The 19,159-nt window shown below is 46.8% G+C and overlaps 6 protein-coding genes across 6 annotated transcripts; 3 read left to right on the forward strand and 3 right to left on the reverse strand.

The window, feature by feature from the left end:
- Nucleotides 1-6,853: 6,853 nt before the first annotated feature.
- LOC9657478 (uncharacterized protein At4g28440) lies at nucleotides 6,854-7,853 on the reverse strand. The gene is made up of 2 exons (XM_024661853.1): nucleotides 7,515-7,853; nucleotides 6,854-7,395 (listed from the first exon to the last, which is right to left on the reverse strand). The coding sequence occupies exons 1-2, from the start codon at nucleotides 7,726-7,728 to the stop codon at nucleotides 7,202-7,204; spliced, it is 408 nt and encodes a 135-aa protein (XP_024517621.1). The 5' UTR covers nucleotides 7,729-7,853; the 3' UTR covers nucleotides 6,854-7,201.
- An 80-nt stretch (nucleotides 7,854-7,933) lies between these two features.
- On the forward strand, nucleotides 7,934-9,712 carry LOC112341560 (pentatricopeptide repeat-containing protein At4g02750-like). Its single transcript, XM_024661867.1, has one exon. The coding sequence runs from the start codon at nucleotides 7,934-7,936 to the stop codon at nucleotides 9,710-9,712; it is 1,779 nt and encodes a 592-aa protein (XP_024517635.1).
- On the reverse strand, nucleotides 9,642-10,941 carry LOC9657479 (methylecgonone reductase). Its single transcript, XM_002988043.2, has 5 exons — nucleotides 10,790-10,941; nucleotides 10,562-10,737; nucleotides 10,255-10,498; nucleotides 10,009-10,188; nucleotides 9,642-9,956 (listed from the first exon to the last, which is right to left on the reverse strand). The coding sequence occupies exons 1-5, from the start codon at nucleotides 10,913-10,915 to the stop codon at nucleotides 9,726-9,728; spliced, it is 957 nt and encodes a 318-aa protein (XP_002988089.2). The 5' UTR covers nucleotides 10,916-10,941; the 3' UTR covers nucleotides 9,642-9,725.
- A 24-nt stretch (nucleotides 10,942-10,965) lies between these two features.
- Nucleotides 10,966-12,255, reverse strand: LOC9657480 (chloroplastic lipocalin). The gene is made up of 5 exons (XM_002988044.2): nucleotides 12,118-12,255; nucleotides 11,984-12,068; nucleotides 11,718-11,921; nucleotides 11,349-11,639; nucleotides 10,966-11,287 (listed from the first exon to the last, which is right to left on the reverse strand). The coding sequence occupies exons 1-5, from the start codon at nucleotides 12,225-12,227 to the stop codon at nucleotides 11,003-11,005; spliced, it is 975 nt and encodes a 324-aa protein (XP_002988090.2). The 5' UTR covers nucleotides 12,228-12,255; the 3' UTR covers nucleotides 10,966-11,002.
- A 96-nt stretch (nucleotides 12,256-12,351) lies between these two features.
- On the forward strand, nucleotides 12,352-13,881 carry LOC9657481 (probable inactive purple acid phosphatase 16). Its single transcript, XM_002987959.2, is given in 6 exon segments — nucleotides 12,352-12,589; nucleotides 12,665-12,865; nucleotides 12,946-13,216; nucleotides 13,287-13,461; nucleotides 13,528-13,572; nucleotides 13,575-13,881. Coding segments are annotated over 6 exon segments (1,131 nt in total). The 5' UTR covers nucleotides 12,352-12,360; the 3' UTR covers nucleotides 13,785-13,881.
- A 535-nt stretch (nucleotides 13,882-14,416) lies between these two features.
- Nucleotides 14,417-16,871, forward strand: LOC9656084. Its single transcript, XM_002987960.2, has 7 exons — nucleotides 14,417-14,432; nucleotides 14,545-14,616; nucleotides 14,717-14,765; nucleotides 14,940-15,021; nucleotides 15,079-15,771; nucleotides 15,844-16,215; nucleotides 16,279-16,871. The coding sequence occupies exons 1-7, from the start codon at nucleotides 14,417-14,419 to the stop codon at nucleotides 16,354-16,356; spliced, it is 1,362 nt and encodes a 453-aa protein (XP_002988006.2). The 3' UTR covers nucleotides 16,357-16,871.
- Nucleotides 16,872-19,159: the final 2,288 nt, after the last annotated feature.

Below are 19,159 nucleotides of genomic sequence, written 5' to 3' on the forward strand. Positions count from 1 at the left end.
TTAAGAACTTATCTCTTACTTGGCTTGAGAGGCCATTCAACTGGAGATGCCATATACTTTTCTTCGCAAGGAGAATATCAACCTCGTCTCCTCACGCACACATGTATATAAAATTTGTGAGGAAAGAAGCCCAGCCTAGGAGAATTTTTATCATGAGATGCGACCGACCACTATACACCCAACAGAGAAAGAGGGAAGTTCCTTCTTAAGCAAAGCAGTATAAACGGACCCCACAACCATGGTACGCAGAAGAAATAGAAATATAAAGGCGTGGTTTTGGTTTATAATCGTGTTTGATTGAATGCCAAAGCTTTGTTTTTCTCATTTTTATTTTGCCTTTTGTTAGCATGCCAGCCCAGAGGGACACAACAGTGTGGTCCAGAATCTTTTGCAAGAACACTTGTGGCAGGCGGAATGGAAGAGGAGAGAATGTTGACAGCTTTGGTTATATATAACAAAAGATCAAGTTTTTATTAAAAAGCTTGATTTTGGCAATATTTGTAAATAATATAATTTATAAATTAAAAAGGATTCACCTCTGGACCTTTGGTGGCTGGATTCCACATGGAATGACTTTTGTTCAATGGAGAGGTTTTGTTTTTTTACTATCAGGTTCTACCACTCGTGGAGTGGACTGGTATGACTTTCACCGACACTCTACTTTGCTCTTTATATAAAAAAAGTTTTTGCACTGTGGTCAAAAAGTCAATGTGTGGGATTTCAACCAAAGGTCAAGCCAATGTAGGGTCGATTTTCCAATATCAAACCCACAGCCACCATAATATTCTTTCGCGTACAAACTAACCAAATTAGCGGGTCTCTAGATAAATAATATCTCAAATCTGAGATATTTCATCTCTCCATCAACTACACATTTAGATGCAAACTCTTGGTGTTGGCATCTGTGTCGACACCACAGCTCTAAACCATAGTATGAACAGGGTTCTTAAATTTTTTTATAGTTGTATGTACGTAGGAGATTGTCAACCTGCTCACGATAGCCTTGGGTGGCTTAAACAACGTATGTTGACACTAAACTAGTGTCATTATCACTGCATCACGGTCAAAATACAAGCATTTGATTGATATTCCTCTTAAATTCTATTAAAGCAACCAGAGAGTGACAAAATTAAAAAGAACAAAAAGCCAGATGCTGGCTTGTTTATGCATTTTTGCAGCGCATACAGTTGGAACAATGACAATCATACCGACAGGCCATGGTTTTAGTCGGTGCAATACTTTTGTAGTAGCAAGGCAACCCAGGAAGTTGCATGGAAGAAAGAACGAGTGGACACTCACTTTGAATGAAAACAACATCATTGCTGCCATGTCTTTAGGGTTTCTCAAGGTGGTGGTGGTGGTGCTGCCCAGGGAGGTCCCCTCCTCTCTCATCTATCTCGTCTTCCATGCTATTGACAAGCCAACTAAAGACACTTTGCAAAACCATGCAACTCTGCAAATGGAAAGATCCGTGGATTTTCCCTTCCTGGCAATTGGAGATGAATGTGGCAGCACACTTGTGGTCCTATGTTCCAGCACCACAACTTTGCTTTGCTTGGCATTGACAAGAGAAAGTTGATATTGAATGCATGCAGCTTCTTCATCTTTTTGATGCATATACAAACGAGGAGGTTCGCACTGGACCACCAGTTTTCTTCTTCTTCTTCTTCTTCTTCTGCTTCTCTCTCAATCAACGACCGGAACTATCCCAGCAGCCACTTAAATTCTATACCTGTCAATCAGAGACAAGACCCAAAACTTTCCGGAGAGACAGACAGAGGCATGTCTACAATTTATATGATCCATCGCAGCTCTGCACAGGTTGTCAAGATGGAGGGGCCTGTGTTCCTTCGCTCCGATTTCGCAACTTGCAAGCGACCAAGAAATTCCAAACTTGATAATAAACCTCTAAGCACGCAAGATTCAACCTCTCCAAATTCCCACGTAAAACAATCCAATTCCTCCCTTTACAAGGTGGACAATCCAGTACTTGAAAGCCAAGTGACGCTCGCTAGGACGAGGTATACAAACTGCCCAGCAACACGAGACAAGGAGTACAGCAAATTACTAAAAGCCTCCCTTTGAATTGAAGCAGATTTACGTGCTAAAGTATTTTGGGTGGTGGCAGCTGTCGAATCTACATTACATTTTGTATTGGATACGACCCAGAAGTAGATAAATGAAAATACAACAGGGGATATATATATATATATGTATATGTGCCCAGAAGAGGCATCTGGGTAAATACAATCTTAATTGCCCGCGAGAAAAGCGAGAGAAAAAAAGTATACAAAAGCAGTCGTAGTAGATATGGGAGTCCTATCATACCATTTACGAGCACCGCCATATTCTGAACCAGTACTTACTTCAACCTCTGAATTCGACGGCCTGCCTTGCTGCATTATGAGACAAACGAGTACTCAGTTCTCGACTAGGTAGAAACTTTTGTCATCTTTTAATATATATATTTTCTACATTTTAAAATATATATTTTTCTTTCCTGTAATGTTCCTCTTTGCGTTTTTTGTAGCTAGCAGCCAATTCTATTGGCATTTATGCGTCCAAATACCTACAAGGAAGACAGGGCTACGCGCATCGTGCGGAAGAGTGAACGACCGCCACCCTTGGGCAATTCCATTTCGGTAGATTTCGGGAGCCTCGTGTGCATGCATGCTTCACTGACGTGCTGAGTCACGCGCCACGTCAAACGCCCACGTAGCAAGATGGCTTTCTCCACACATTCTGTTCTATGTTCTTTTGGCCGTATATTCCCGATCCATAATAATTCTTGATACTTGTCGCCTGCGTAACAAAGGCAATGGAAGGAATATATGAATCCATATAAATATGATCTATTCAGCGACACTGCTTTTGTATCTTGGGAAGAGGAGAATATATAATAATTGCGTTGCACACCATGGAGCAATTTGGTTTTCCTTTTTCTTGTTGTATCAAAGACCCGTGAGACCGGAGAGACGAACACTTGCAAAAGAGACACGCCACAAGACGCAACTTGTGTGGTCGCTTTGGAATGTAACAACGTAAAAAGCTGGCCTTGGCAACTTGTGCCGCCATATAATGTTTGGAGGAGAAACGTTTGATATCGGGATATCATATTAGCCATGCATCCAATCTTTTCTTTATTTGAAACACTTGTGTGTTATAAACTACGAGCGAGCTCATGCTCAAGGACTGATTTTGCATTTCGCTATCACAACTTTTGAATGGACCACCAGGTGCAAAAGGAGAAGTTTAACTCCATGTCTCTTTTCTACGACTTTTTTCTCTCTTCTTGTTTGTCACCATGCAGCAGCCCAGACTTTGACCGCGCATGAAATGAAAAAGCTCTCGCGACTTGTAAACGAATTTCACTATCTTGGATTTTGATGCGCTTGAAATTGCGCGGGCTGGTTTGAGGGTACTTTTCATCGCAATGTCTGGGCCAAGTGTCATCGTCGCTAAACCGTGGACCATAAGAAATCTTTTGGTTGACAGCAAGTAGAGTTTTCGCATCCAGACGATCCAGCCAGCTGCTTGTCTCGATCAAAACGTGATGCTTACTTGTGTGTTGCTGCAAACTTGGCCATGGCTGGCACAGCCCAGCCCAATCAAGACTTGTAGTATTCCAATCTCGAGTAAAAGAATGAGATCCTGTTTTGTCGTGTAAAGTATAAGAAACTGAGGGGCCCTCGTGAGTCAAGCTTGGAAGCTTGGGTAAAAGTCAATCACTTCGACCCAGCAATCATAGATATATTATACGTGTATGTATGTTTATGTATACATGGGCATATGTTTGCAAGGATCTTGTCTTGATTTTAAGCCTTTGCAATGTTGCCATGTGCCAGTGTCATTTTCCTAGCAGGAACCTTAACCTCTCCAGATTTGCAAGCCTTGAAAGTTCTTGAATGCCCTTCTGACTCATAGGAAGTGTAACCTTGTCACATGGAAGAAACAGATCGAGTGATATATATTCCCACCAATGCATATCAGTCACACACACACAAGAGAGAGAGAGAGAGAGAGAGAGAGAGAGAGCTAGCTTACATTATTTTGTGCCAAATCTTCTGCCAGTTTCAAATACTTTAGTGAGAACGGCCGTACATATTCCTATTTTGCACGTTGGTACTGTCATGCAAGGAAGAAATGTACCCTTGTCTTCTCTAGCTGCTGCTGGTTGTTGAAAATGGAAACTGTTAATTTGTCTTCCGCAGCAAAAGAAAGGGAATTTTCTGAAGAAAAAAACTCAAAATCTCCCAACAATAAAAAAGAAAACGAAAAAAGAAAATGTCAACAAATCCATCAATCAAAAAGCTGTTACCATCTTCGCACACTGCACAGAGCTTCTATATATACGGCCACTGGAGCTGCTGAAAGCGCTCCCGAACGTACGGTTTTAGCTTTAAGGAGGAGGCAAGTAATTTCAATGCAAATGTGCCAATGCACAAAGAGGGTCCTAAATCACAGTCTGCCTCCACCCCTGCAAAATGCCAATTAAGGGCATTTTGCCCCATTTGTTGTTGCAAAGACAAGCTTTTGACTGGTTAAAAAAGAAAAGGAAGAAAAGTACTATAAAAGACAAGCCTGCAATACAAAGACAATTATTCTTCCACTAGCCCTTGTTGCTTTCATCCCCTTGAATACAGAATTGGATACCCAGCAGAAGTGAAGTGCAGGTAACTCCATGCTGCTGCTGTTAGTGTCAGCCTCAAGTGCCTAATTGTGGCATTCTTGCAGGTAAGAAAAACAAATGCATGCATTGTCACAATTATCAATATAAATATACCATGACTTGAATGCTCATATCCAAAAGTGCTAGGAACTCTGCCCCATGAATCAGCCCAGGTGGAAACCCTCTTGTACCATTCTTGTCACTAGCTAGCCATAACTGCATTATGTTTTACATGTAGAGGTGAATATAAGAGAGACTCCCTTTCAGTGCTGCAACTTTTGTGTGTGTTGTTAATAAGCATTAGAAAAGAAAAAAAAACACACAAAGACCGTGCAATATAACCTCGCTGCATCAGAAACTTGCATACCTATATCATATCTCACCTCTTTGTTTCCATTCAATCCAGCAGCAACAAAGGAATCTCCCTGTACTCTTTAATGCTCTTGCTTCTCTCTGAGCAAGGAAAGAACAAGAGGGCAGAGCAAACACCTACGTAGTCTAGACTGCAGGGCTAACACCAATTCCAAGCTCCTGCTGAATGATAAGTTTCCATGGAAATTTTAGCTCCATTTTCCTTCTTTTCTATATACAAAAGAACTAACTATTTACTGTCCTGAATTATCAAATCTCTCATGTCAATCCAACAGTGTCTGGAGAGATGAATCGATGGAATGGGCATTTATCATCATTAACTCAATCATTAACTGCCTCCAGGTTCTTCACACCTCCCAAGAAGTTCTCAAGCTTTTTAATATACTAAATTTTCTATGTCTTTCTTTTTCATTTTTTATATGCCAATACTAATGCCACCATTCATAAGACCTGGACCAACTGAGAGCTACTGCTGCCCCCTGGGGAAGAAGATACCTGTATCCACACAAAACTATGGATGCTGACTCCTGGCCCTGCTTGAGTCCGTCCCATAGCATCAAAGCATATATCCATGAATCTTTCTAAACATTCCACCTCCTCTTATTCTGTACCCCCAACCCCAAGGGCGCCAAAACTTCTATGAAAAATTGTTATTTCTTTTTATTTCCAAAATCAACAAGAATGATTGATTGCACGGATTGCAAAAGATATATTTCGCACAACTTCATTTCTTTGAAAATGAAACACAAACAAAATAGCAGTGATCTTTTTGCTAAGCAACAGAAAGAGACAAGCTTCACCACATGGTAAGCCATTTGTATGCTCTTTGGGATCCTCGAGGAAAATTCATAATAATAATGCACGTTTTTGGGGTCTGTTCTGGTGTTTCCACATAGAAAAATTGCAAAAAAACTTGGACAAGAACCAGAAGAATAAGAAGAAAACCAATTTAAAGCCGACGAAGGAGGCACAGCTTTATGCTTGAATGGAAGTACCAACCAAATGGTTTCATACATTGTTCCAACTTCTGCAAAAAGAAATGGTGGTTCATAGTGCAGGATTTTCAAGTCAGCCTTAAATCTTTTCTTTGACAGCAGATCCCAAAATCTCAGTGAGTATTTTCCAAGGCTTCTGAATGCCTGTTGGGCAACTTGATTCTTACATCAGCTTTGGCAGCACGCGATGTCTACTCTTTCCTTTCTCATAATAATATTATTGTGTTATTTATCATTGGATCATCTTGCTGGAATGAACATCTCGCTTTGACTGAAAAATGTATGTTCAACATACACATACACCACACCAAAGAGAAAAAACATGATCCAAAACATTCTTTACGTGCAGCACGTCACAAGCGAGTTCCTTTCCTTCATGCCCAAAGCGGAAGAATCAACCTTAACAAGAGCAGAAGAGCTTTGTATAAAATACCACGAGAAAAAAAAAAAGGTAGATCCAAAGATATGGATCTTGCAAGATTGACTTCTGCAATTCCCATCAGTGTCACCGACGATGGCGAACGAGCGATGGCTGGATGGATGAGCTCGCAGGAGGAGGTTCCCGCCACCCTCGACGACTACGCGAGCTATACACCGACTTCTTCGTGCTCCTCGAGCTGTGCATGGGGATGGAGTTCCACCACGATGATCTCTCAGGCTCTTTGAAGCTCCTCTGCGAGTCCCTGTTTATCGCCATGATCTCCAGATTTCGCGAGACTCGTACGAGCTGTGGAAGAAGATGCCGCGAATAATCACTGGACCCAGCTGCTCAAGTACGTACGAGCGCTTCGCTACGTTCTCTAGGACTGGCACCATGTCTCTGGAAGATATCACAGCTTATAAGATTCAAACAAAGAGAAGAAAAATCACACCACGGTTGCCAAGAGAGAAATCGAGATACCAATAACAGCTGCCGGGAGTGTCAAACGTGGCTTGCAAAAAATTCCAGCACTCCGAGGATCGAAGACTTATGATGATGGAAATCATAACACTGGCACTCTAGATATATCTTCCTCCCACCACCACCACCACACCACCACCGTAACCATGCTCTAGCAAAAGGCCTCCTCATTTTTTTTGGTTCCCGATTTTCTGTGCTCGATCGATCTGTGCTTATTGTTGAGAAACCGTGTAGCAAGCGTAGAAGAAAACCCAAAGCCACTACCTAGTGCTCGTCCACCACGTTTACCAGCTCGTACTCCACCAGGGAGAGATTGTTGTCCTCCTTGACCACAAAGTCCGCCGGATCCGTCACCTCTATCCTCCCCCACTTGTCCACCGCCAAGCGCATCGATCCCTTGAACATGTCGATCTTCGCGTTGCGGATGATAATCGTCGTGCCTTCTTTCACTTGATCCACTGGAGAAGAACACAAGCAAAAAAGTTCTCAGTAAGATCACAGCCAAAATCCATCCAAACCACAAAAGATCTCAGTCAAGCAAAGAATCCGAAAGAGAGGAGATCCAAAAGGGTCTTACCTTGCTCGTTTCTTGCGGCGAAAACGATCACTCCGGTCTCGTCCCCGACGATACACTCGGCGATTCGCATTTGGCGGACCTGGCTACCATCGGGGCGAGGCTTCTGGAGGACGAGCTTGGAGCTCAAGACCTTGACGACGAGGGTATGGCCGTTGGTGCCGGGCCGCAGCTGATCTACCTTGCCAAACACCGGCTTGCGCAGCGGCTCCGCCATCGCCTCTCGCGCCTCCGATCCAAGGATCAAGATCACAAAACCAAAAAGGAGAGACGATCGAACCTCTCACGACACCGCCCTTCTCGCTCGAAAGAGGAAAAAAAAAAACAACCACGAAAACCTAGCGCCCGGGAATATTCCTTCCAAAAAACGTCCTTGTGAGGGATATTCTGCTGGCGTAACGCCCCCGGCGGGATATTCCGCCATGCTGGACGCCGTGTATGACCGCAACCGGTTGATCCGGGCGCTGGGAATCGGCGGCCGCGTCGACCATGCGCGCCACGTGTTCGATGGGATCGCGCGCAAGGACGCGTACTCGTGGGTGAATATGCTCTGCGCATATGCCCAGAATGGGTATCTGGAGGAGTCCAAGAGGCTCTTTGATTCCATGCCGGAGCACAATGTGGTGACGTGGACGGCAATGGTGTCGGCGTACGGCAGGCACGGAAATGTGGTCCAAGCCAAAGACGTGTTTGATTCCATGCCGGAGAGGAATCTTCTCTCGTGGACGGCCATGGTGGTGGCATATGCCCAGAGCGGGCATATTCCCGCAGCACAACTCGTGTTTGATTCCATGCCCGAGCGGAATTTGGTATCTTGGTCTGCCATGTTGGATGCATATTCGCAGGCAGGAGACTGCGTTCGGGCAAAGATCCTCTTTGATAGAATGAAGGAGAGGAATCTCTATGGATGGACTTCCCTTGTGTCGGCATATGCCAAGGCCGGACGTACGGAAGAGGCACTACGAATATTCCTGAAGATGCCGGAGTGGAGCCCTGTCTCATGCAATGCTATGATCGCTGCCTTCTCCGTGAACGGCCAGTTAAGCCAAGCAAAGGATCTCTTTGATAGAATGGCAGAATGGGACGTTTCATCGCTAAACGTTATGCTTTCGGCATATGCCCAAAGTAGTCATCTGGAAGATGCTCTGGTATTTTACGAGAAAATGCCATTGCGCAACAATGTTGCAGACACCGCAATGTTGGGAGTCTACGGAAAAGTAGGAAAGATTGAGGAGGCCGAAAGGATATTTTACGCAATGGAGCGTCACGATGTAATCGCGTGGACGGCCATGATAACAGCATATGCCGAGAACGAGCATCTTGTTATGGCGAAGAAAGTATTTGATTCCATGAAAGAGAGAAACTTGATTTCTTGGAATGCTATCCTCGCTGCGTTTGTTCACTCCAAAGACATTGATCAAGCCAAATATTTGTTTGATCAAATGCAAGAATGGGACATAGTATCGTATACTCTGATGCTCCACGCATATGCCCAACTTGGGCATCTTGACTTCGCCCAGGAGATCTTCCACTCGATGCCTCACCGCGACATCGTCTCCACCTCGGCCATGATCCACGCTCTCTCTCGCAATGGCGAGCTCCAAAAAGCTCGCTCCATGTTTGATTCAATGCCTGACAAGAGCTACGTCGCATGGAGCTCGATCCTCTCCGCCTACGCTCAAAACGGCCACACCCGCGAAGCCAAGCTCCTCTTCGACCGGATGTTCCACAGGGACGCGCTGGCCGCGAACTCAATCCTCGCGGCACTCGCCCAAAACGCCGATCCCGAGCTCGCGATCCAGTTCTTCCAGATCGCCATCGCCTGCGACGAGATCCTGCCGAGCCCGGTATCCTTTTGCTCCATCCTCGTCGCGCTTAGCCATGCCGGCGACGTCGATCGCGGGGTTGCGTGCTTCGCGTCCATGGTCGTGGATTTTGGCTTGGCAGCGATCAAGCAGCACTACAGCGCCATGATCGATCTGCTGGGACGAGCGGGATACTTGGTCGAGGCGGAGGAGCTCATCACCTCCATGCCATTCGTCGGCGATGCTAGCGATTGGAAATCCTTGCTGGGAGCTTGCTCCAGCTTCACGGATCCTCGCCGGGGGGCTGTGGCGACGAGGCGCGCAGTTGGATTGGAACCCACAAGCGCGGCACCTTACGTTGTTCTTGCCAATATAACCAGCACACGAAGAGCTTAGCAAAGTTCTCCAGCTAGAGCTCGCCATCCCATAGCTCTTGTGGAGATTTGTATGGACTGGTTGTGGAGTTACACAGCATTTCCCACTTCGCCAGCCTCTCCTGCGGAGCGATGCTTTCGATCTTTGCCAGATCTTGCTCGCTCAGAGAGAAGTCGAAGCTCTGGAGGTTTTGCGCGAGTCGATCGGGGTTGTAGCTCTTGACGATGGCACCGAGTCCGCGCGTGGTGATCCAGCGAAGAATTATCTGGAAAACAAGATGAAAACACTTTTCCAGGAACTTTTCCTTTGCTACACACCTGAGCTGGAGTTTTCTGGTACTTGGATGCGAGCTCTTGAACGACTGGATTGTCTAAAACGCTGCGAGAGCCCCATGGTTTTCCAAGACCACCCAGTGGAGACCATGCCACGACTTGGATCCCCACGCTGCTGCAAAAGTCTCGAAGCTTTCGCTGCTGCCACACTGGATGAAGCTCAACCTTTTGGAAACACACAAGCAAATGTTATGGTGATCTTTGCTATAGAGGAGTGAAAGATGTGGCTACCTGGTTAACTGCTGGGATGACTTTGGCATGCTCCATCAAGTCCTGGAGCTTTTTCACGCTAAAGTTACTCACTCCAATCGCTCGAGCAAGACCCTGCTGCAAGCACTCCTCCATTCCCTGCCAAGTGCCTCTTAAATCTAATGGCAAGAAGTCTTCCTCGGCTGGAAAGGATGCGTAGTTCGTTCTTCTTATCTTAAGTGGAGCATGGATCAGATATAGATCCAAGTAGTCCAGCTTGAGATTGCTTTGGAGAAACACAGGAAAGAAAAAACTAGAATGAGCTGAAAAGAGAGAAAGAGATGAATACCTGAGGCTTGATTTCACAGCTCCAAGAACGTCGTCGTGCATGTCGCTATGGAGCTTGGAAGTGACAAAAAGCTGGGGTCTTGTAACGAGGCCGGCATCCATAGCCTGTGCGAGGCCGGCTCCAATCGCAGCCTCGGTTCCATAGACACTGGCCGTGTCGAAGTGTCGATATCCAAGCTGGAGGAACAAAGTTCTAGCATTCCATTGTAGCAGAGGGGGAAAAAGATACCTTGATCGCGCAAACAACAGCGTCGCTGATCTCCTGGGAGTCACTTCGGGTTCCACTGCCGAACCCAAGAGCCGGCATGGCGATGTGCGAAGGACTCTTGAGCGTCAACGAGGGAACCTCCGCCATAGCCGAAAGTCCACGAAGTGAAAACGACGCGTATCAAAGACTTGGAAAACTTTCCACGATCAAAAGAAAGTTTTGTCTTGATCAGATTCACGAGAAGTAGAGCTTGACAAGCTTCTTCAGGGTGTCAAAGATGCTCGTGAATGGATTGAACTCCACCGCTTTGGTGAGGCCCAGTGGAGGAGGATAGAAAGTGTTGCTCATCATCGCTTCCATCCCGGGAGCTGCCATCATCGCCGACAAATCGCCCATGGACATCTCCTGGCAGTCTTGAGGCGTGTCTTTGATCGCAGCGTCGTCATATCCCAGCTCTCCAAGGAATGCCTTGTACTTGTCGATGAACTCTCGCCCCGGGTTTGGAGTCCGCGAGTAGATCTAGTTGGATCATCGAAAAAATGGAGGAGATCTTCGAAAAGCTTCGAGAAAAGCAACCAACCTGGACGAAGCTCGTGTCTTTCGCTCCCGAGACAAGAGCGTACGAGTCGTAGTCCGTGGAGATCACGTCGTATGGCTCCCTTGGGATGAATGGCAGCGTTGGGAAGCGAAGGTAGCATCTCTCGGAGACGCCACCTTCGATTTGCAGCGCCGCCACCTCGCGCTTGAGGCTGGTGTCCGCGGTACACTGGACTTTACCTCTGATCCCCGTCACGTATCCGTCGGGGGAGCCATGCACGCAAAATGTGTCCACTTGGAGCGCTCGGTTGGCCTCGTCGAACCGATACACTCCCTGTTACAGGATCCCAGACGAAAAGCCCATGAAGAAGAAGAGAGTTTCAAAGCGAGAATGAGAGAACTTGGAACTTACTTGTGTGCAATGGCAATCTTCCTGGCCTTGTCCGGCAAATCCTCGCTTGAGAGACGCGACTTCAAACCATCGACCGGCATACCTGGCGGGATCAAAGTTCTTGGCGGTCATCCCGGCCATCATAAATGGCGGCGGCTTTTCTTCTTCGCTCGAACTGATCGTGGACGTCAAGGATTGATCAACATTGGTCGTCTGCTCCATGGCCTGTTCGAGAACTCCAGATTCTCAAAACTTTTGTGCGTGATCTTTAAAGAAGTGTTTCTTACCTCGCTCGTGTTCGTGCACAGGACTAGAACAGCCGCCGCCACTGCAGCGCGCTGAGCAACCTTTGCCGCGACATGATCCCCTTGGCTGCAAAACCGATCATAAAAAAGAAAACGCCTGGATTTTTATCTGTCACCTGTGACGAGAAGGTGATGGAGATGGAACTTCCGGACGAGCCCAAGCTACCGGATGGATCGCTCTTGACGCTGAGCAAGCCATAGCCGGATAATGGATTTGCCAGATCATCTGACGTGGATACCACGTGACCAAGTACGGAGTGATTATTCTAAGAGAATATACCATGGAAACACTCCTTCAGATTTTAACTTTTCTTATGATAAATGGTATATGCGTCATAGTATATGCTGCTCCTTGTTAGATGGGTGGTGTGGTGATCTCCGTCGCGCTCATCATCTCTTTCTTGCTCCGTGCCACATTCCAGGATTCGCCCAAAAGTTCGCTGCGCTTTGATGGAGCCACAGGCAAGTTTAAGATCGTCGCTTTCGCAGACTTGCACTTTGGAGAGAATGCCTGGGAGAATTGGGGGCCGGAGCAGGACCGAAAATCCGACCGAGTCATGTCCTACATTCTCGATGCTGAAAAGCCAGGTGAGAAACACTGGGGAAAAACTCGCCAAGATCTATCTTTCATTTAGTTTGATTGAGAGCTGGGTTGTTTTGCAGACTTGGTGGTCTTCTTGGGTGATGTTTTGACGGCCAACAATCTTCCTGTGAAGAATGCTACAAAGTACTGGAAGCAGGCAACCGAGGCCACCGCAAAGAGAAGCATTCCATGGGCGGCTGTTTTTGGGAACCACGATGACATGCCATTCGAATGGCCGGCACAGTGGTTTGGACCTTCCGGAGTTCCTGGAGCATCACCAGGTAAAAGCAATCTCTCAAGTAGACTTTAGATCATCATCAAGTTGAACTATCGGAAAAACTTTCTTTTTTCTCTTGTCCAGGACATTATGCCTACTTCCAAGGCACGAGTCGTGCAGAACTCATGGAAGAAGATCTCAAGAGTGCATTTTCCGTTTCCGTGCAAGGCCCGCCATCGCTCTGGCCCAGCGTCTCCAACTTTGCTCTTCCAATTGCGTCACACAGGAAACCGGGATCCACAGCAGCACTTCTCTACTTGATGGACTCGGGTGGCGGTTCTTACCCCCAAGTCATCTCCGCGAAACAAGCATCTTGGTTCCGAGATGTTTCGGCAGCTCTCAACCCCGACAACCAGTTAAGCTTTCATGCTCGATCCAAGTCTTCCAACTTTCCTGGTAGAATAACGCTTTGGAACTTTGTCAAGGACGCAAGAGCTCGTCTTCTGGCACATTCCAAGCAAGGCCTACGAATCCGTGGCTCCAAAGCCAAGCTCGCCCATAGCGGCTCCATGCATCGGATCCCTCAACGAGGAAAACGTCGCGAGCCAGTCGGCCGAGTGGGGAATCATGGGCATTCTCGCGAAGAGACCATCGGCAAAGGTAAGTGATCACTCGCTACAAAACTTCTCGATCGACTCTAACAGTTCTATGAATCTTATCACACAGGCAGTGGTGGTCGGGCATAACCACGGCCTGGATTGGTGCTGCCCAGCGGCAGTGGCGGCCTCTGGCTGTGTTTTGCTCGGCACAGTGGCTATGGAGGCTATGGAAGCTGGACGAGAGGCGCGAGAGTGATAGAACTGTCCGAGAACTCCGGCGAGAAACCGAGAACTTGGATCAGGCTCGAGGATGGCCGAGTGGTGGGAGAGCTTGAGCTGGACAAGTCTGCCACGCGGCATCCACGTCACGATGCTGACTCATAGCCCACATTGTTTTGCCCTAACGGACGGTGGAATGTTCCATCGTGCTTGACGCGTTTTCTTGTTAACTTCCATAGTCAACATTGGCTTTGTTAGTTAAGTGCTCGCCAGATCAGCTCGCGTGACGTGGCGCAATGGGAGGAATGATCATATATATGATTGAAAAGATTCCTTCTGGAAAGATAAAGATAAAAATGCTTTTCCCATTTAGTGAGATTTTTACCTTTACCACCACGAAGTTACGTGGCTCGTCTCCTTGGCCATGAAGCATGTGATATTTTTTCCACACAAAAGGGGATGATATCTACGTAGCCTTTGCGGGAGTGCCTACACATGAAACCTCAGCTTTACCAGCCATTCAAGACAAAGGAATCTCCTGGGATGCGATAGAATATGCCATGGAATCTTTTCGCAAGTGGTGTTTTGTCACGTTGCAAGTACGAGAAGAGCCGCGACTAAAATAACAAACGCCGGAGTTTTTTCTTTGATCGATCCAAAGTTTGCGCCCAGTGTTCTTTTGTTTGGAGTAATCAAATGGAGATTTTGGATATGATCGCCCACTCTGGGGATCTGTAAAATATTCTAGAATCTCCAATTTGTCCATGTGAATGCATTGGTAGCTTAACTAGTTGGGCATGCGGCCAATCAACGGTAGTGGGTATATGTTATGCTTTTGCCACTGGGCCGATGGATGACACCTGTCACCAGTCCTTGCAGTGTAAACGTGAGCTGCGCAAGGACACTGTGCTTTTGGGGGCCTAAGCCCACTTAAAAGGAACCCCTGTTCGTTACCCGCCGGGGCAAAGGAAGGCGGCGACGAGCGCGTCCGTGAGAGGTGCGTTGTGATTCTACCCCAAGATTTCGAGCGATCGATGGATGCCGATCGATCGCCGCTTGGAATCCGTGCAATGGCACTGAAATGCGGTGTTTTGCAGCTCACGACGAGGCGATTTCCCGGAAATTTGGAGCTCCGCTTCGCAAGAGGTAGGGTGTCGAGGCACTGATTCGCTCCTCTCTCGTCCTCGCTTGACGGCGAAGAGCACTAGTCCTCCCTCGCCACTGTAGCTTGGACTTTTTCCCTTGTCTTTCTCTTCCTTTCGTTTTCTCGATTCTATTGATTCGTGAAGCGTGGCTGTGCTTGTGTTGCTCGATCGCCAGATTGGAGAAGAAAGGGCGCTGGCACCGGATGGAGGTTCTACGCTCGCCAGCCACTTGCCCAGTGCAGTGGCTCTCGGAAATGGTCTGGAGTTCTTTCGTTTTCTCTTCCTTGCTCACGGATCTCTTTGTTTTACTGCAGGGCATGGAAGATCCTAACCTTGTGACTCTCTCGGCTCCAGCCTCGGAGCATCTGGCCGCTCTCATGGGATGGCAAAGTGGTGGTGGCAACAACGAGGTTGGAGGAATCGAGTACAAAGTTGGGGAGTCTCTCGCTCGAGCCCAGCTGGGTGTTCGCCAGAGGTCCGATATCACTGTGGACGACTACCTTTGCTACGAGCGACCAGCCAAGATGCCAAAGTCGAATGCTTGGGAACAGCAGCAACAGTACCAAGGCTTCTCACACGGCGGTCCTCTCTATTTGCAAGACTCGAAGAACATGAAGACTGGCGGCCGGTTCCAGTATCAGCACAAGAAGTTTCCAGGTCTGGGATCTTATCTCCCAATGCTACAAGACGAGGGCTACGAGACGGTGGCACCACAGACTCCCACGATCCAGGTCGAGGTCGGCGGCTCGCCAGGCTCAGTGGTTCAGGAGAACTCTTTCCTGGACTACAACCGAGTCATGGACACGCTGTCCTCGGCGGCATCCGTGGAGAAGCTCTCCAGTCCCATGGCGATCAAGCAGGAAGCTCCAAGTGCCGCCAAGATGTCGTCCCCACAGGGAAAGACATCCGGGCACACGCTGGATCACATCATGGCCGAACGGAAGCGGAGAGAGAAGCTCAGTCAACGTTTCATCGCACTCTCCGCCATTGTTCCGGGATTGAAAAAGGTACGCTATCACTTGCTCTGTGTTTTAAAATGGATCGTGCTTTTTTGACGTGATGGAATATGTTTCCTCTAGATGGACAAGGCCTCGGTTCTTGGCGACGCGATCAAGTATGTCAAGCAACTGCAAGAAAGGCTGAAGTCTCTTGAGGAGCACGTCTCCAGGAAAGGCGTCCAGTCCGTTGCCTACTGCAAGAAGTCTGTTCCAATGCACGGCGGCAGTAAGCAGGAGGACAAATACGGGAGCGTGTCGGACGACGACTTTTGTCCTCCGGAGATCGAAGCCCGCTACATGGGGAAGAACGTCCTGGTGAGAGTTCACTGCGAGAAGCGCAAGGGCCTCTTGGTCAAGTGCCTGGGAGAGCTGGAGAAGCTAAACTTGCTGGTGATCAACGCCAGCGCGCTGTCCTTCTCGGACACTGTTCACGACTTCACTTTCACCGCACAGGTACCTTCTCGTTTTGTTTTCCTCGTATCGATCCAAAGCTTTTGGTTATTTTTTTATGCACAGATGGAAGAGGAGTTTCATCTGGCACCTGAGGAACTGGTGCGAGCCCTTCGGGATTTTCTCAAGACGGTCACCTTTTAAGCACCGGTTTGGAGGCGGCTAAGGAATAATCTGGCCACGGTCGGCCTCAAGACACCATGACGCTGGTCAGTTCCTCTCCTTTTGGTTTGTTTTTTAGGGGGCGTGCGAGCTTCTTCTTCTTTTTCTAGCTCTTCAGGCTTGGTGGTTCCATCCAAGTGTACCAGTTTTTGTAGCTAGATGCTGTTGCTCCGGGGATTTTTTTTCTTGCAAATCTTGGTAGCACTGCTGCTGCTAAGTTTGCATTCCACCCTCTGCGAGCAGCCTTCTATGCTATTCTCTGGGCTTTTTCGTGGGCATTCTCGTGAGAGATCGCCTTCACTCTTTTACAAGCCTGAGAGGGACTGAGCTGGTTAGCTAAAAGCAAGCAAGCAAGCACTCTTTGTTTTTTTTCCTCTTTTTATTTCTTACTCTTTCTTTCTAGTTTCTGTAGAGAAGATGTACTCTGTCTAAAAACTGTTTGTTTTGTGTTAACTTAAAAAATTTAACTTGAATAATGTAAGAAAGTTTTGATAGTCTTCTCTGCCTAAACTTTTCTTGAAGTTTGAAACTTTTTATAATGATAAATTCAAAAGTAACATACATAAAAATTAAAAGATAAAAAATAGTTAAAGTTTGTATACAATCTTTTTAAATTAAACATAGTTTATAAGTTACATATAGTATTTTACCTCAAACTTGTTATAAACATTATCCATATTAATAAAATAAAATTTAATAATTTGGTATTGTGAGTGCATGAAATATGGAAAGGGAATATGAAAATGTGCATATCAATTAACCCAAAAACCTAGCTTATATATAGGAGCAAGTGGTCCGGATTGAAATCAATCTGACGGCTACCAAAATCCCACTACGCTAATATTAGTATACAGCATCGTAGCCGTACACTTAGCCCTCACATCATCCCCTCCTCTCGGAATAATGGAAGGCTATTAGGGTTCTTTTGTAGATGGGCCGGGATTTGGAGGAATGTTAGAAGGAGGCATCGGCGGATCTGTAGACAGTATTAACTACTCTTGATCCCTTTGTATGAAGTGTTTCAACCGTTACACATGCACAATCTCCGGAGGATCGGCCTGTTGAACGTCATGCTAAACCTCATAAACTTGCGGTCCAACTTGCCGCAACACCCAATATGGTCCTTTCCACTGCGCAAGGAGCCCCTTAGATAAACCACATACCGTAAGATGGGGAAAACGGACTAATACCAAATCATCCACTTTATACTTTGCAGGTGGACGATGATAGGAGTTGTAGCACCGTTGTTGTCCCATTTGTATGCGGCCTAAGTGTTCGGCAGACTCTGCTCGGACAAGTGGAAGAATGCTCGTCAAATATTGATCCCATGACCTAACTTCAGGAGCTCGTGGCAATCGCAAAGGTAAACTGGTAATATTGGATCATGACCATATAAAAGTTTATATAGTGAAGCACCAACAGAACTCTGCACCCCTGTGACATAGGCATACCGAAGAGACGGCAAATAACCATCCCAATTCGAATTCTGAAAGTTCACATACTTCGCAATCATCCCTTTGAATGTCTGAATGAGCCGTTCCACCAGACCCTTTGATTGTGGATGATAAGCACTCGTAAAAGTGTGGCGTATCCCCAACCGAGACATCAAAACATGAAATATCTTAGCCATAAATGCAGGACCATTATCCAAAAGAATCCGCTCTGGACAAGAATGCTGGAACACCACTCGATTGAGGAGGAAGTATTCAACATCAGTTGCAGAGGCGCTAGCAAGAGCACCAACTTCCACCCAACGAGTCAAGTAGTCAGAAGCAATAATAACATACTCATTGTCAGCAGTCGACCGTGGAAAAGGTCCCATAAGATCAAACACCACCAACTCAAACGGATGGGAAATTGCAATTGATTCCAACCATCCTTCTGCAGCACAAGGGGGAGTATTACGAGCTTGGCACCAAACGCAGCTACACACATACCGGATAACATCACGTCGCATCTCCGGCCAATAGAAAGACCTGCGCAGCTTCTTGGTCACACGACGATGTCCCATATGCCCATCTAGAATAGGAGAATCATGGTAGGCATGGAAAAACCGTGGAATAAAAATAGAAGGCACCACCAGCCATAAAGGATCATCAAGATCTGTCCCCACAAAATAAAGGAGGCCATCTTCAAGATGATATTGAGAATGTAAATGCCGAAAAAGCAAGTTATCAGCAAGTGATGCAGGATTCTCAAATGCATCTCAAAGCCTTCGAATCCACGGCTCAATCTTTTGAGCCTCACGAACTTCATCAAGAGAAGGTAGATCTTGCTCTGCACCTTGTGGACACTGAACATCAAGTACAGCAACCGCCGATGGCACAGAATCCTCGTCTAGAAAATCCACAGATGCTGGAACAATAGGCTTATCAGAAACATGAGAAGAGAGCAGAGAAGGAAGAGGAGCTCAATAAAGGGCATCAGCATCAACCATAGAACTCCCTGGGCGATGAACAACATCAAAATTATATATCTAAAACTTCAAAGCCCACCGAGCAGTACGACCAACCAGGTTCTTCCGCTTCAATAATGAAGTAACGGCAGCATGGTCACCTTCAAGTAACATCCGAGAACCATGTAGATATGCATGAAGTTTCTCGAAACCCCAAACTGCCACTAAACATTCCTTCTCTGTCGTGGAGTAGTTCACTTCTGCTGGTTGTAACGTACAGCTTATATATGCAATGGGATGACGTTGACCAGGCACACTCAGGCTTTCTTGCATCAACACACCTCCGAGACCAATATTAGAAGCATCTACGTGCAAAATAAAAGGTCGAGT

Source organism: Selaginella moellendorffii, unplaced genomic scaffold, assembly GCF_000143415.4.
Source record: "Selaginella moellendorffii unplaced genomic scaffold, v1.0 SELMOscaffold_86, whole genome shotgun sequence".
NCBI classification, from domain to species: Eukaryota; Viridiplantae; Streptophyta; class Lycopodiopsida; order Selaginellales; family Selaginellaceae; genus Selaginella; species Selaginella moellendorffii.

What these genes read in the sequence shown, in the direction of transcription:
- LOC9657478 (XM_024661853.1), bottom strand. Translation starts at nt 7,728, where the DNA reads ATGGCGGAGCCGCTGCGCAAGCCGGTGTTTGGCAAGGTAGATCAGCTG. An exon ending in CGCCGCAAGAAACGAGCAAG is followed by an intron (nt 7,396 to 7,514) that starts GTAAGACCCTTT and finishes GTTCTTCTCCAG; the next exon opens with TGGATCAAGTGAAAGAAGGC.
- LOC112341560 (XM_024661867.1), top strand. Translation starts at nt 7,934, where the DNA reads ATGCTGGACGCCGTGTATGACCGCAACCGGTTGATCCGGGCGCTGGGA.
- LOC9657479 (XM_002988043.2), bottom strand. Translation starts at nt 10,915, where the DNA reads ATGGCGGAGGTTCCCTCGTTGACGCTCAAGAGTCCTTCGCACATCGCC. An exon ending in TCATCCCAGCAGTTAACCAG is followed by an intron (nt 10,189 to 10,254) that starts GTAGCCACATCT and finishes TGTTTCCAAAAG; the next exon opens with GTTGAGCTTCATCCAGTGTG. An exon ending in ACCAGAAAACTCCAGCTCAG is followed by an intron (nt 9,957 to 10,008) that starts GTGTGTAGCAAA and finishes CTTGTTTTCCAG; the next exon opens with ATAATTCTTCGCTGGATCAC.
- LOC9656084 (XM_002987960.2), top strand. An exon ending in GGAGCTCCGCTTCGCAAGAG is followed by an intron (nt 14,766 to 14,939) that starts GTAGGGTGTCGA and finishes CTCGATCGCCAG; the next exon opens with ATTGGAGAAGAAAGGGCGCT. An exon ending in ACTTCACTTTCACCGCACAG is followed by an intron (nt 16,216 to 16,278) that starts GTACCTTCTCGT and finishes TTTTATGCACAG; the next exon opens with ATGGAAGAGGAGTTTCATCT.
- LOC9657480 (XM_002988044.2), bottom strand. Translation starts at nt 12,227, where the DNA reads ATGATCTGGCAAATCCATTATCCGGCTATGGCTTGCTCAGCGTCAAGA. An exon ending in TGTGCACGAACACGAGCGAG is followed by an intron (nt 11,922 to 11,983) that starts GTAAGAAACACT and finishes GTTCTCGAACAG; the next exon opens with GCCATGGAGCAGACGACCAA. An exon ending in AAGACACGAGCTTCGTCCAG is followed by an intron (nt 11,288 to 11,348) that starts GTTGGTTGCTTT and finishes TGATCCAACTAG; the next exon opens with ATCTACTCGCGGACTCCAAA.